At 37.5% G+C, this 15764-nt stretch overlaps 1 protein-coding gene across 2 annotated transcripts in view; it reads right to left on the minus strand.

Moving 5' to 3' along the window:
• Window positions 1-15764, minus strand: part of UNC80 (unc-80 subunit of NALCN channel complex) — a 237999-nt gene that overhangs the window by 197987 nt on the left and 24248 nt on the right. For both annotated transcript variants that reach the window (XM_027122575.1, XM_027122582.1), the window contains exon 8: window positions 836-1097. In XM_027122575.1, coding sequence (XP_026978376.1) covers window positions 836-1097 — 262 coding nt within the window. The remainder of the gene's footprint in view (window positions 1-835; window positions 1098-15764) is intronic.

Below are 15764 nucleotides of genomic sequence, written 5' to 3' on the forward strand. Positions count from 1 at the left end.
CTCTTTTTCTCTTTCTATTAAAAAAAAAAAAAAGTATTTTTACATTTAATGATTCACCAGAGGAGATATTCACTTTGGGCAGAATCATCTATTACTAAAACAGAGCATATCTCCTTTTCATTCTGATATTGCTCCTGTTTATTTTCAGAATACGCAGACGTCTTCTAGATGCAGCCAGATCACATTTCAGTAAGCCCAGACGACTGGAACACACAGTGAATCGTACTTTTCTCTACATATTCAATATGTGGTATTGATGAAAAGGATGAAAAGAACAAGCATTCAAGCTGGTATTAGGACTTTCATTTATCAAAAAGTGATTTTCAGGGGGATGTCATCAGTACACATTCAGTTTACTCCTCCAAACATCTATAATAAAGAGCGAGACTATATATCACAAAATGAAATTGCTAATGACGACATTGAGGCACTGGAAAATGTTGAGCTATGCAAAAGGAGGTTAAATCACGTTCAGTAAAGTGCTAGTGTCATGCATTTTATAATATCATCAATTGACACTTATATGTGAAAACTCTCAATTGACTAGCACTTTGATTAACCAGAGGATCCATTTTCCATTATCCTGGATCAACAGAGGCTTCCTCTAGATGACTGTGTGTAAGAGGCATTTAGATAGCACCTCTTTGAATGGTCAATTAAATGCTAAAGAACGGCAAAAGGGTCCCGCAGTAAAAGATGGAAAATAGCATCAGAGTAACCCACCAATCCAACAGTCAGCACTGGGATAAATAGGAGCTGGATGCACAGAAGAAACAAAGAATCTGTTATGGCTGAAGTTGTTGGTTCAAATGATAATGGACCAAGTTTCTCTTACTTGGGTTTTGTGTGTGTTCACTAGTGAGGGAGCTGCCGCCACCATGGAGCTGCTTCTGGGTCTGGGCAGGAGAGGAATATCCGGCTCTGTGGGCTTTTGTGGCTTCTCTTCCAACATGTGTCTCAGCCTTTGTAGATAGTACATCAGAGACCACTGAGTGCCCTCCTCAGACCAATGGGGCTGGAGTAGGCAGCGAAGAACAGCAACGTCAAAGTAGGTGGCATAGCGGGACCTTTGGCATGGAGGAATCACGAGAGAGACCCTGTTCCCAATGGCAGAAAGAACGTGATTATCCTGGCAGTCATACATTCCAAGGGGAGGCACAACGTAGCTTATAGCTCTGCTTTTCTCATTTGGTCATTTATTCATTCACTTATCTCTTGTCTGATTTACTCTACTGTCCTCCTAACTGGTCTCACTCATTTTGCTTTTGCTAGATACTACCTAGAAGTAGAGACATTTGAGAGAGTTTTGAAGGATAGGTAGCAATTATACAGGCAAAGTTGAGGATGGGTCAGGAGAGTGGATCAGCATTTCAGTCAGAGGGAACAATGCCTACGAAGGCACGGAGTTTTTAAAAAATCATGAGTTTTAAGTCGGTGGGGGAGAATCATGCAGTTGGTATAGTTGGTGAGTAATTTGGGTGGTGGCCACTGATGAGATCTATAAAAACAGATGAGGTTCAGATCATGATGTTTCTTTTATGCTAAGCTATCAGGTTGACTTGTACCTTGATAGAAATGGACATAATATTTGTGTACTTCACTGGGATATTTTAATTTCAGTTTGATAATATTATGTAAAGGAGCCAAGCAAACTGCAAAGTACTAAACGAACAGAAGTTATACTCTGAGGAAAATGAAATCATTCTGAAAATTCTAAAGTCATATCCATATAAGACAGCAAAACTAATTTTTAAAAAAATCTCAGAATTCTGGAATTCTATTATTCAGTTTACACACACGATATATTCATTATTTAATGTTCAACTTAATTGCACTACAAATTAGTTTTAAGCAATTGCTCAGCATCTCAGGTATCTTAGGGGATATGAAGGTAAGTAAGTTCAACTTCCTCACCTTGAGGAACGTATGGTCTGGTGAGAATGATAGACAATACATGACAAATTATAAACTTAGAACTTCTGGAATCCAAAGATGGAATCTTAAATCTAAAATCTGAAATTAACCCCCAGCATAATTTCTTCCTGAATTAAATGATGCAAAAGAGAAACTTTTATACCCTGCTATCAACTAGCAAATGGTGCCACCCCCACGTGAAGAGCTTCAGAAAAAAAAAAAGAAAAACGCAGCCACTGAGAGTGAGAAGGAAAGGTTCTCCTTAATTTACTAGGCACATATTTTTTGAATTGGAGGTTTTGACTCATTACTGGTTCAGGAAATTCATTCAAAAGGATATGACTATTATTAAAATGTTAACTAGAATAAAAACTATCAAAATGCAACAAATGGAGTAAGGATTTGTATGGTTGGTGATACTTTTTCACTTTACATACTTGCCGTGAGTCATGAGTAAAATATATTTCTTACTGTGCGTGCAGTAAAAAGTTCAGATATACAAACCCCTATGAGGTCTGGTGCCCTGTGAATCATTTTCATAGCCTTTCTAATCCCTTACCAAAGCACGTGACGCCCTTTCTCCTCTCTACTCTCATTAGCATTGTCTGGCATGTGGAGGGGTGACTGTCTATGTACACGATGGTTGTGACCGTTGATGCTATCTTGTAGTCTAATATTCTTGAATATTTTAATGGAAGTAGCAAACTGAGTATAAGTTACAATTCAACCACATAAATTGCTACGATACTAATTATTTAACCAAGTGGGCAGTCAACTGGTTGTAGAAAGTGTTTCTTCGTATCAGTTCCTATGTATGGAATGTTAGAGTTTATCCCTTTTACGGGGAGCTAGAATACGCTTTGGACGTCAACAGCATGGCAACTTTTAATCCATCAGGAAGTCCCATAGATTCTCCTTCCAACCACTTTGCTCCACAGACCCCAACATGTCCCATTAGGCTTTACTGCAATTACTTCTTCCTAGTCTTATTGCTTCTTCTCGTTTCTCCACTCCTCTGCTCAAACCCCTCCAACAGATTTTTAAATAAAGATCTTAAAATGAAATGCAAGCTGTTTACAGTGGCCAACATGGCCTGCATAATCTGGCTGTGTCTATCACTCTAACCTCATTATCATGCTTGCACTGGTATGCCAGTTATTTATTTTTTCCCTCTTAACTCCAAGTTCATCTTTTCTGCTTGCTCTGTGAAAATGGATTCGAGTCCTTTAAATATTTTTCTGTGGACAGCTGGCATGATGTTAAGCGTTGTCAGTAGAGGGAATGGAAGAGGTATTGCAAGAGGAAAGAATTTTGCTTCCTGGTTCTGATGGATTTGCTTGGCACGTCCCTCCACTGTGTGCAGCTTCTCCAGTACCAGGCTCCCGTCGCGTCTGTGTGTATCCAGGGCTGAGCTCCTGCGGGGCACACGGCTGCCCCAGTGTGCAGGGTCTGCAGCCTGGGTGATTTTTCTAGCACCGGGCTCCTGCCGCACTCACAGCTCTTCCTGGGCCCAGCTCCTCCGTGATCAGTGGCTAGCAGCACCCAGTGGTCAACAGCTCCCCTGGCACATCCCGTTTCAGGAAGTTCTGTAGCAAAGTGCCTCTACTAAGAGCACCCCCCCCCATGAACAGCTTTCCCTAGCACCCTAGAGAGTGGATTTCTGACAAGTTCCAGAGGGCAGATTTGCAGCATGTTCCCCTGATACAGCACCACGCTGACTTCTCTTCCATTCAGTGAGGTGTGACTCTGTCCTCTCCAACAAGGTCTGGATCTCAGTCCTGGAGGGGCTTCTTCCTTGGGTGTTGTGTCTGAGCTTCAAAGTTGGTGACTGCTCCATTGTATCTGCTATTTCTATATGCTTTAGAATTCTCTTTACTTCTTACTTGCTGGTCTCTCATTACCCCAAAACCCCAATCCTCTGTTATACTTAATAATTCACTATATTAAATTTGCCCTGTTCAAATTACTGTGTGGTTTCTCCTTCCTGATTGGACCCATCTGGATACATCTGGTAGTTGTGCTCTACTCACACTGACCTTCTTACCACCCCTGAATACATCAAGCTTTTGCCTGCTTCAGAGCTTTTCTCTATGTGGAAATTTCTATCCTTATGATCTAAGCTTTATCCGGGTTCTGTTCCAATGTCATCTTTTCAGAGAGGTCTTTCCTAACCATTATGGGAAATGGCTTCACTCTCCCACTATTCATCTCTTCATCTTGTTCTAATTTTCTTCATAGCACGTGGCATGACTTGAAATTATATTTATTTTGTTTACATGCTTATTGTCTGTCTTCATTTATTTGAATAAACTGATAAACTTCAGAAAAGGATTCAAAACAAAGATGATGAAATCAATGGCTTTTGTACATACAAGCAATAAACAGTTTGAAAATGTAAATAAGAAAGGCCTTTTCAGGATTTCCCTGGTGGCACAGTGGTTAAGAATCTGCCTGAAAATTCAGGGGAAACGGGTTTGATCCCTGGTTTGGGAAGATCCCACATGCCACGGAGCCACTAAGCCTATACGCCACAACTACTGAGCCTGCATGCCACAACTACTGAAGCTTGCACGCTCTAGGGCCCACGTGCCACAACTACTGAGCCCACATGCTGCAACTGCTCAAGCCTGCGCACCTAGAGCCCATGTTCGCGACAAGAGAAGCCACTGCAATGAGAAGCCCACGTACATAACTTATTAATACATTCAAATTTAAATAATATTTGACCTAACAAACTGAAGATAAACATCCACTCCAAAAAGTAAGGGGAAGAAAGATCAATTTAACATCAATTGGTATCAGTTTATGTAGGGAATATCTAACACTCAACATAAGATTTGATCATTGTCCTATATTATGGTTTACAAACCACTGAAAAAAATAATCAGTATCAGGATATATTAGGAAAGATTGCACAGGCACTAAAGAAGTTAGCCTAGAAAATCAACCCACAAACTAAAAGAGAATGGCAATACAAGAAGCTGGCGACACTTGGAAACCACTATAGACAGTACTATAGAACATTTTAAAAAATCTTAATAAACGAAAAGACAAACTATAATCATTGGAATAAATACTCAATTCTATAAAGATTTCCACTCTTTATAGGTGGAATCCGTAAGTTTAATGTAATTCTCTTTTGTGTTCTGTACCCAGTTTCAATGTGTGGAAGTAGGAAGGGAGTGTTTCCCACATCACCAACAATTCTTTGGATGCCGACTGGATGTCCTACAATATAACTCAATTCTGACACCTCCTACCTGGAGACAATGTCAGATTCTACAGGTTAAGGGTTCAGTGCTACAAGACTGCTCCCGCTCCACTTCAGACACCAGTCACAAGTCCAGGTTGTTACCAGCACTTCTGACCTACTAGCTATAGATTGGAGGTTCCCACAACCCCTGCCCCGGGACTTCAGCTTCCAGCTGCAAGGCCAGGTTGTTACCTGTACTTCTGAATGACTGGCTACGAATCAGATGTTCCCATGGTCCCCTCCTTGGGTTTAATTAATTCACTAGGGAGGCTAACAGCATTCAGGAAACTCATGTACTCACTAGATTATCAGTTTATTATAAAAGGATATAACTCAAGAACAGCCAGACAGAAGAGATGCATAAGGCAAGGTATGGGGAAAGGGCACGGAGCTTTCATGCCTTCTCCAGGCTCGCCACTGTCCTAGCACTTCCATGTGTTCACCAGCCTGGAAGCTCTCTGAACCCTCTCTTTTGGGTTTTTATGGAGGCTTCATTACATAGGCAGTGATTGATTAAATCACTGGCCATTGGCGACTATTTCAACCTCCAGTCTGTCTCCCCTTTTGGGAGGTCAGGGGTGAGGCTAAAATTTCCAACCCTCTAATCACATGATTAGTTCTCCTGGCAGCCAGCCCTTAACCTTAGATGCTGTCCAAAAGTCACCTCATTAACATAACAAGAGACACCTTTGCTCCTCTCCTCACTTAGGAGACTCTAAGGGTTGTAGGATCGTTGTACCAGAAACAAGGACAAAGACCAAATATCATCTATTTCTTTTTATAAATCACAATATCACAAATTCTAACCAAAATTCTAAAGGGATTTATCTTTGATAAATCAATAAGACTGTTCTGAAACTTAACTGGATGGATGAAGAAAAGTTTGGGAGTAATCCAGAAAGGTTTAACAGGAAGTATAAAGAGTATAAATTGCCAGATATTAGTCTGTGCTTTACAACAATCATACTTAGCCAAGAGTTTAAACAAAAGTTCAGTGGTATAAAATATGGAGCTACAAAAGATTCAAATATTTACAAGAATTTAATATATAAAAAGGTCATGAATCAAATTAGTTCCAAGAATATACTAGTCAATAATATTGGCATAATTGACTTACTCCTCAGAAAAAAACTTAATTTAACCTTTCTTAATTAGCATATTTTATCACCAAATAAAATCAAGATGGATTAAGATTTAAAGGCAAAAATATAAAACTATAATAATACTAGAAAAAAAATTGGCTATTTGTTTTTATAATCTTGGAGTGGAGAGGACTTCATAAGAATGGAATTGCCCCAAACTTAAAACAACACAAATGCACATCAACAGGTGAGTGGATAAGCAAACTGTGGTATATCCATTTGACAGAATATTACTCAGCAATAAAAGGAAGAGAACTATTAATATATTCAATAATTACACTGAGTAAAAAGAGTATGTGTTCACTTATATGAAATTCTGGAAAACTGCAAACTAATCCATAGTGACAGAAAGCAGATCACTGGTTGCCTATGAACGAGGAAAGAGTGGGGTGCAGAAGGGGAAAAATTATAAAAGGCACAAAGAAACCTTAAAGGGTGAGGGGTATGTTCATTATCTTGATTTTGGTGATGTTTTCACAAGTGTATATAACAAGGCAGAGCTGAAACACTGGGATTTTATTTAATTCTGACTTTCAATAGATAAATATCCATGTTATACTTTCAATGGTAGCCGTATAATAGAAAATCTCCTTCCAATAGAAGAAAAAAGGAGATTAGAGAAAACTCAATCAGTTAACAGGCAGAGCGGAAGAGAAAAAAGAAACATAAAAAGCAGAGTATAGGGGCTTTCCTGTGGCGCAGTGGTTGAGAGTACGCCTGCCGATGCAGGGGACACGGGTTCGTGCCCTGGTCCGGGAAGATCCCACAGGCTGCGGAGCGGCTGGGCCCGTGAGCCATGGCCACTGAGCCTGCGCATCCGGAGCCTGTGCTCCGCAATGGGAGCGGCCACAACAGTTAAGAGGCCCGCGTACCGCAAAAAAAAAAAAAAAAAAAAAAGCAGAGTGTATAAAAAGCACAAAATAAAATAAAATGGAAAATATAAATCCAAATGGCAGTTATCAAAATAAATACTGAATACATTCATGGGCTAGAAGACAAAAATGTTCACACTGGATTTAAAAAACAAGGTTTAGTCACATGCTAATTACAAAAGAAAATCCTAAAAGTTGAGGGCACAGAAATTTAGGAAGGGAGAGAATGGGTATAGAAATGCAAATATAACTCAAAGGAAGTTTGTGTAGCAATAATAAAAAATAAACTTTGAGGTAAAAGTATTATTAGATATAAAGATTGTCACCATAATGTTAAAAGAAAAACTTAGGAAGCTATGCTAATTCTAAACATGTATTGTACATACCTAACAAGAATGCTACCAAATGCTTAAAGCAAAACCTGAGAGACTTGTAAGGGGAAAATAGACAAATAAATAATAGTAGTAGTATTTTAACACATATTTTCTAGCAAATAGTAGATCAAGCATACAAAGATTAGTAAGAATATAGGAGATCTGAATAACACACTCAGCATTATTTTCTTGTACCTTGCAGTGTTTACAAATGAAGTCTCAAAAGAAACTGAAAACTCAACATCTCACATAAATCTAGTACCCTAACCATAGTTGAATTCCAGTAGAAACTAATAGCAAAAAGAAAAGCTCTCATCAGTTAGCAAATTTAGAAATACACTTTGAAATAACTCATGGGTCAAATAAAAAGTTACAATTAGAATTTTTAAAATATTACATGGAATGATAATGATTCCACATATGAAAATGTGTGAGATACAGATAAAGTGGAATGAGAGGAACATTTAGAGATCTACATGCTTATAGCAGGATAAAGGAAACATAATGAAGTGAAAAATAATGAAGTAAGCATCTACTTCAATAGGTTAAAAAAAAAGTAAATAAACCCCCAAATAGTAAAGAATAAAAAAAGATAAAATAGGAGCATATACTAATGAAATATTAAACAAAGATAGATAGGATTAACAAAAACAAATGTTATTTCTTTGATAAAACTAATACAAATTAATCAAGAAATGTAGTAAAAAGTATGATCAAAATACTATCACTGAAAAAGCAGACATAACTAGATATGGTGACGGTTTCAGAAATGAGGGAAAACACTGTGAACAATGGAATTAAAAGTTTGAATACCTAGATGAACACATATTTATCCAACCAAACTGATTCAAGAAGAAATTAAAACCTAAATAGACCCACCACCTTTAAAAATTGAACTGTGGTAAATAAAGTTTATTTTAAAAATATATCAAGCCCAGAAGGTTTACAGCCAAATTTCATTAAATATTAAGGAAACAGGTATTTCTAGTTTTATACAAAGTGTTCCAAAGACAGAAAAATGAGGGAACATTCTTTTCATGAGGCTATTATAAATTTGCTACTGAAACCAGACAAGAACAGAACAGGAAAGGAAAACCAAAAGCCACACTCATTTATGAGCACAATGTAAAAATAATAAAATATTAACAAACTACATCCAGCAATGCACAAATTGGGTTTTCCCCAGGAATTTAAGGATGATTTATTATTAGAAAATCTATTAATTTACTACCTAAAAAGATTATAGGAGAACATGTCCCATGATTTTCTTAATAGATGCACAAAACCTTTTATAAAATTTATTATTAATTTATTAAAGTCAATAACAAAAATGAGAAAAGAGCTATAATGATAAGACTGTAGAATATGGGTAGAGTTAGGCAAATAGGGAGATGCAACAGAATGGAGAGCCCCAAAATCATACATTCACATGTGTGGATACTGATACTGATACTCAATAAAGTTACAAATCTGCAGGAAAATAACTGTTTAAGAAATGCTGAGGGAAAAAATGAGTCATTCATGTGGAGAAACCAAATCCCTATTTCATACCACCATGTATCAGAAAAAGCCAACTTTAGATGAACTGGAGACATAGCAAAGGCAAAACAGAAGAAAACTATGGAGAAAATATTTATAACCAATATGAAAGGATTCTTAAAGAAGATACCATCCCCAACTATTTTAAGAGAGTATTGATAAATTTGACTATTTCAAATGTAAAACTTCTATTAAAAAACATAAACAAAGTGAAACGTCTACAAAATATAAAAGATAATTGAAATGTATTTAGCCTACAAAGGATTATTCTTCTCATTAATAAAGAATGCTTATAAATCAGTAAGAAAAAGACAAATAGTTCAAATGGAGCAAAGGGTATCGAAGGAAATTTCACCAGAAAGAAAACCTAAACAGAGAATAAACATAAAGAGATACTCTACTTCATGAATAATCAGGGAAATGTAGACTTAGACCACAATGAGATATCACCTCACACCCATCAGATCTGTGAGAGTATAGAAGCCTGAAGACAGTAAGAAATGCGGAGGGTGCAAATACATGGGAACGCTCATACACTGCTGGTAAACCCTTTCAGGGTGCAATTTGGTGATATCTAGTAAATTTTACAGTGTCCCTGCCTTATGATCCAGAAAGTCCACCTTAGAGAAACCCTTGTACACAAGGAGACATGCACAAGAATATTTATTGTAGCAATTTTGTTACAGTAAAAACCTAGAGAACATTCTCAAAGTCAGCCAAAGGAGAATAGGCCAAAAAATGCTAGTATGTATATTCATTTAACAAAAATTAATTAGGTGTTATATGATCTACCAGGCTGGGGTGCTTGTAATGTTCTATTTTACCTGGGTGCTGATTACTCTAGTGTATTCACCTGTGAAAATACATAAAATTAACCACTTGGGTGTTGTGTACTTTTCTCTGTGTTTCTTTAGAGGATTTTAGCCAACTAAGATCTTGAACTTTATCAATATAGACTAAATATCCACTATTTATATATACAGAAACTCTATCCATATGTACACTATATTTTATATAATATACACATATATTGATACACATTTATACAGAACTCTGTACATCCATTATATATAAAATAAATATATAATAAATGTATAATGTAAATATTTATATATGTAATTTATATTATTTATATATATAGTTTTATACAAATGTCTCCTCATCCTCCGGGTGATGTGTTAGACTGTTCTTTCAAAATACTTTATTATCTAACTTTTCATTATGTAATCATTTTATTTAAAAGGCTGAGTCTCAGAATTGTGAATTGCTGAGTTTTCATAAGAAGTATGAGGGTTAGATTCAAAATTAAGGTTCTCCTCTTGGGCAGGATATCTCTTATTTGCCTCCAACCCTGCTGCTCCCCAACCCCATCCACTTTCCACCCTTCTCTACCTCCATGTCCAGAAAGACTGGTCTGTATAGACTCTATAGAAGGCTCCCATGCCTTTCGCTCCAGGGTGAATTCTCCAACAGGAGGCTCCCACAGGAGATGGGAAGGAAGAAGGACAATGATTTTCTCCCTCCCAGAGATCTGAGGAGAGCTCACACTGTGGCCTAGGACCGATGTGACCACGGTAGGTCACAGATCTTATTAATCACTCTCTCCCTACAGTTCTCCACAGCTGTTCCCTCCCATTGCCCACTCAGACTTGGAGCCTCCTGGTGGGCCTCCTGATGGCACTCTCCCTGGAGTACTGCACTAGCTCCTGTGGTTTCGCTACATCCTATCTAAACCTTTGTAAATAGCCCTTTTTAATCTCTTCTCAAATTACCAGTCTATCACTTGTTTCCTCCTGAGACCCTGACTGGTTATGTCCCCAAGCCCAGTTGGAGGGAAAGTAACAACCTTGATTCTCATTTCTACCATTTTCCTAAGAGGTCTTCAACACTCTTCCCTCCCACCCACCCCACTTCTCGTTTTTTAAAAAGCATGGACTAATCCACTCCTCTCAGCCTATCATTCATACCTAGAATAAGAGGATTTTATTTTTTCAGTGCTGTACTCTTGGATTTATAAAGAAAAGACAAAGAATGAGGTTGGCTTGGCTACCAGCTGGGTAATTTTAGGTTCTCAAGCATTTGTGACAGTCAATTGACTTTTTATAAGAGCCTGTTGTTTTCTTGACTAGGCCGCGGTGATGAAAGCAGACATTAGTAGTTCAACAGATTTCCATCCCCCCACCATTGGACTAGCTATCTTTACCCTTTACCTTTTGCCCCACACCACAGTGTCCCCAAATATTTCTAGTTAGTAAATTAGTTTAGGAAGTTCCATAAATAATTTCAAGTCCCTAGAGCAGTGTTCTATATAGTGATATGTCAATGTACTGCTTCTGTGAGAATTTGCACACTCCCAAGTCTTATCCCAAACTTAACTAAACCAGAATTGCTGGTGATAGAACCCAGGAATCTTTATTTTAAACAGTATCTCCAGGTAATCTTTTTTTTTTCTTATTGAAGTATAGTTGATTTACAATATTGCATTAGTTTCAGGTGTATAGCAACGTGATTCAGTTTTGTATATCTATATATTTTTTCAGATTATTTTTTGTTAGAGGTTATTACAAGATATTGAATATAATTCTCTGTTATATAGTAAATCGTTGTCGCTTATCTATTGTATATATAGTAATTTGGATCTGTTCATCCCATATTCCTAATTTCTCCAGGTAATTCTTAAACATTCTTAATAAGATTGGAGGGCAACTGCCCTAGAGAGCAAATAATGCATGACTTTTGTACTTTTAAACAACATCCAAAACAATTCCTATACGGAAACACTAACTGCAATGATATGTTGGTAGTTTTGTCCCTGAGGGTGCCAGATGACTATATTTCTGTCTTTACACACAAAATTTATTTGACTGAAAGTAATTACTACTGTACAGTTGAGTCTCATAGTTATTAACTACTTACTAACAGATCAGTTCTGCTGATAATCAGGTCTTCAACAGCAAGACTCCACCAATATACGGCTGCAATCAGAGACTAAAAACGAGTCTATAACTTAGGCAATCAAAATTTGTTAAGCAAATTCACATTTCAGCTGCTTAATATTTAAAGAGACTCTGAAACAAGAATGAAGTTAACAGGCCATTCTATAGCAAATATTTATAACGTGAAGTACCTTCATTTTATCAAGTACAAGTTTATTTGGCTTAAAAGTGTGAGCTACACTGGGGTGAGTAGTCAATAAAAGGCAAGAATAATCAATCATGATTTTTTCATTTAGGACAGGATTATCAGACAATCAACTTGTCACTAAGTAACCAGTAAGTCATTTTACTTAACTAATCAACTATCTACTTAACTAAATGTGAGAAAAAATTTACATAAGTAAATAAAGATGGTATGGGGACAGCTCATTGTATGATATGACAGGAGAGTTATTTCCAACTCTAATATTCTATGATTCTGTAAGTTATTTTGCAGAAAAAAGAGAAAATTTTATGAAAGTATGAATACAAGTCTTACTCTAAATGGTATATGTAAAAGTAATGAAGAGAAGTATATATACAAAAAAAATGTTTATATCTACCTGATGAGCTCATGGATAATTTTCAATTTTTTAAAGATATTTTATACCTTTAAATTTTTTTCTATAATTAGCACACACTTCTCTGATATGTGTAGAATACATCATGACCAAAAAAGACTGTCAAAAAAAGGTAGGAATTGCTTTAGTGAATTTTCCAAGCAACTATGGCTTTAAGGAAACCAAGTTATTAATTAGGGTCGGGAGATCCTAGTAGAATGCAACCAAAGCAAAAAAACACTTTGGAAATAACAGACAATCTATGGAGGAAGAGAACTGTGGAAATTAGTCCTGACCCTATGCAGTATTTAATGAAGCAGAAATTAAGTCTATGCATATGGTAATTAAAGATGAAATCTGACATTAATTTTAAAAAACTAGCTACCTGTTCTCTGATTGCAGAGTTCCAGGAAGAGTAATGTTCCATTCAGTCAAGGTCAGGGCAAAAGAGATGGTAAATTGGATTTCTCTGATATAAGAGGACAGCTTTTGTTCCTAGGATATTTGCATTGTTTTATTAAAGTTCTCTTTATTTCTGACTAATACATGAACTCCTCCAATGCAGACACATTAACATTAGCATTTTCTGAAAGGTCTACCTTGTGCCTCATTTCCATGGCAACCACTCCCTGCAGCTAGGCAAAGAGAAGACATAATTCATTTTTTCTGCAGCGCCACTGAGTTCATATCTAATTCACATGTGAGGTTTATGTGTGCTATGGGTGACTGTGTGCATATATGTGTCGATGAATGCATATACACGTAGATGACTGACTGTGGCAATATCAGAGAATGGGAAAAACAATGTCCTTCCACAAAGAGGAAACCTTGGACATTATAGTTGGCTTTGTCTTTACAGGCAAATCAGAATGAAGCCATTAACACTGAGTTTTGGCAGAGGAAAGAAAGATCATTTGTTATTTATATTTGCAAATTTCCAATGCTTACTCTGGTTGAAAAAAATTATGTAAGAAATATAAGTTCCTGGGTATTTTATGACCTCAATATTTCACCATAACATTGTTTTTCACAATTGTTTAAAGTCAGGCAGAAGCATAGTATTTGAGGTAAGAAATCACTTACATTTAAATTAAATTAAACTCCTTGGAATGTGTGTAGAACAGAATTAGTAAAGAAGAAATATGAGAATACTTAATGACTGATATAAAGAAAATACAGATATCTAGTCATAATAATTATATATAAAATGATGGTGACATTGTAATCATTATTATTTATTGTAATTAGCCTCCAAAATAGCCCCCAATGATCCCTGCCTCCTGGTATCTACACCCTTGTGGAGTCTCCTCTCACACTGTACTAGGGTTGGTTCATGTGATACACAGAATATAGCAGAAGTGATGGCATGTCACCTTGGTGATTAGGTTATAAAAGACACTGAAGATTCCATCTGGATATTAGGTTATAATAGACAGTGAGACTTCCATCTTGGTTTCTCATCCTCTTTCCTGGGTAACTTGTTTTATGGGAAGCCAACTGCCAGGTCATGAGGAATTCAGGAGGCCCAGATGTTGAAGAACTGAACCCTTTGGTCAACAGCCATATGAGTGACCTTGAAAGTAGACACTCCAGCCCATTCAAGTCTTCAGATGACTGCAGCTCTGGTCAGTACCTTGAGAGACCCTGAGTCACAACCACTTAGCTAAGCTGTTTCTGGATTCGTGATTCTCAGAAACTATGTGAGACAGTAAATTTCTTTCATTTTAAGCTGCTAAGAAATTTGGGTAACTTGTTGTACAGCAATTGTAGCAAATACAGATTTTGGTACCAGAAATAAACATGGAAAAGAAGAGGCAAGAGAGAAGTGGGGAAAGGTAAGCTTGGTCGGGAATGATCATGAAGACTTAACATATGCTTACCAAGGAGTCTGAAATGTATCCTAAAAACTATGGGTAGCCACTGAAGATTTGTTAGCAAGGGGATAGAATGATCAGATATGTATTTTAAATCACTTTTGTAACATTATATAGATAATGGTTTAGAGGAAGGCAACACTGAATGTAGACATACCAGTTAGGATCACTTGCAGAAATCCAAATAAGAGGTGATAAGGATCTGAACTAAGGCAGTGACTATGAGGTTGGAGAGAAGGAAAGGATTTGAGAGACATTAATAAGGCAGAATGTAAAGGACTTGGAGTGGAGTAAACCTCCCATTTTTGACTAAGATGTGTGGGTTGATAGTAGTGCCATCTACTGAAATAGGGAAGATAGGAGAATGCATTTGGTTTTAGACAGGCTGAGTTTGAGGTACAGAAAGAGCTTTCTATCCATCTCTTGATTACATGGGTTTGGAGCCTAAAAGAGTTGTCTAGATGGGATATCTTTTGAGGGTCACCATCACCTTGCGAGTCATTGAAACTATGGCAGTGAATAAGACCACTCAGAGGGAGAATGTGGGAGGAGAGGGAAACAGCAACAGTAGGAGGAGGGCCATGGAAGAGAAGGCAAAGAAAAAGTCTAGGGCTTCCCTGGTGGCGCAGTGGTTGGGAGTCTGCCTGCCGATGCAGGAGACACGGGTTTGTGCCCCGGTCCGGGAAGATCCCACATGCCGCGGAGCGGCTGGGCCCGTGAGCCATGGCCGCTGAGCCTGCGAGTCCGGAGCCTGTGCTCTGCAACGGGAGAGGCCACAACAGTGAGAGGCCCGCGTACAGCAAAAAAAAAAAAAAAAAAAAAAAAGTAAAGAAAAAGTCTATAAAGGTTCCATTTGAAAGGTAAGGAAAACAACAACAACAGAGTATAACGTGAAAAAAGTCAAGGAGGAAGTGTAGAGTGGCCACCGGGGTTAAAGTGTTAAAAGACCCAATTAGATAAGGACCAAATAGGAGCTGAGTTTCTGACCTGTTGGGAGAGGTCAGGGGAAGGTGATGCTAGCATTCGTTCCTGAAAATGACTAATTCTGGCAAACAACCACAACACTTTCTCCTTTAATGAGGGATCAAGAAGAAAAGAGGCTTCCATAAAAACATAGTTAAGGAGGTGGGTGGCTTGCTATAGGAACTCCATTGTGCTCCCCCAAAGGCCTACCTTCTCATGGAAGAGGAGTGAAGAGTGTGGACCGCGTAACTGTCTAGATTGGGCTCAGATCTAGCTCTTCTACTTTCTGTGTGTCCTT

Source organism: Aethalodelphis obliquidens, unplaced genomic scaffold (assembly GCF_003676395.1).
Source record: "Aethalodelphis obliquidens isolate GAN/ISIS:26980383/991018 unplaced genomic scaffold, ASM367639v1 scaffold2, whole genome shotgun sequence".
NCBI lineage: Eukaryota > Metazoa > Chordata > Mammalia > Artiodactyla > Delphinidae > Aethalodelphis > Aethalodelphis obliquidens.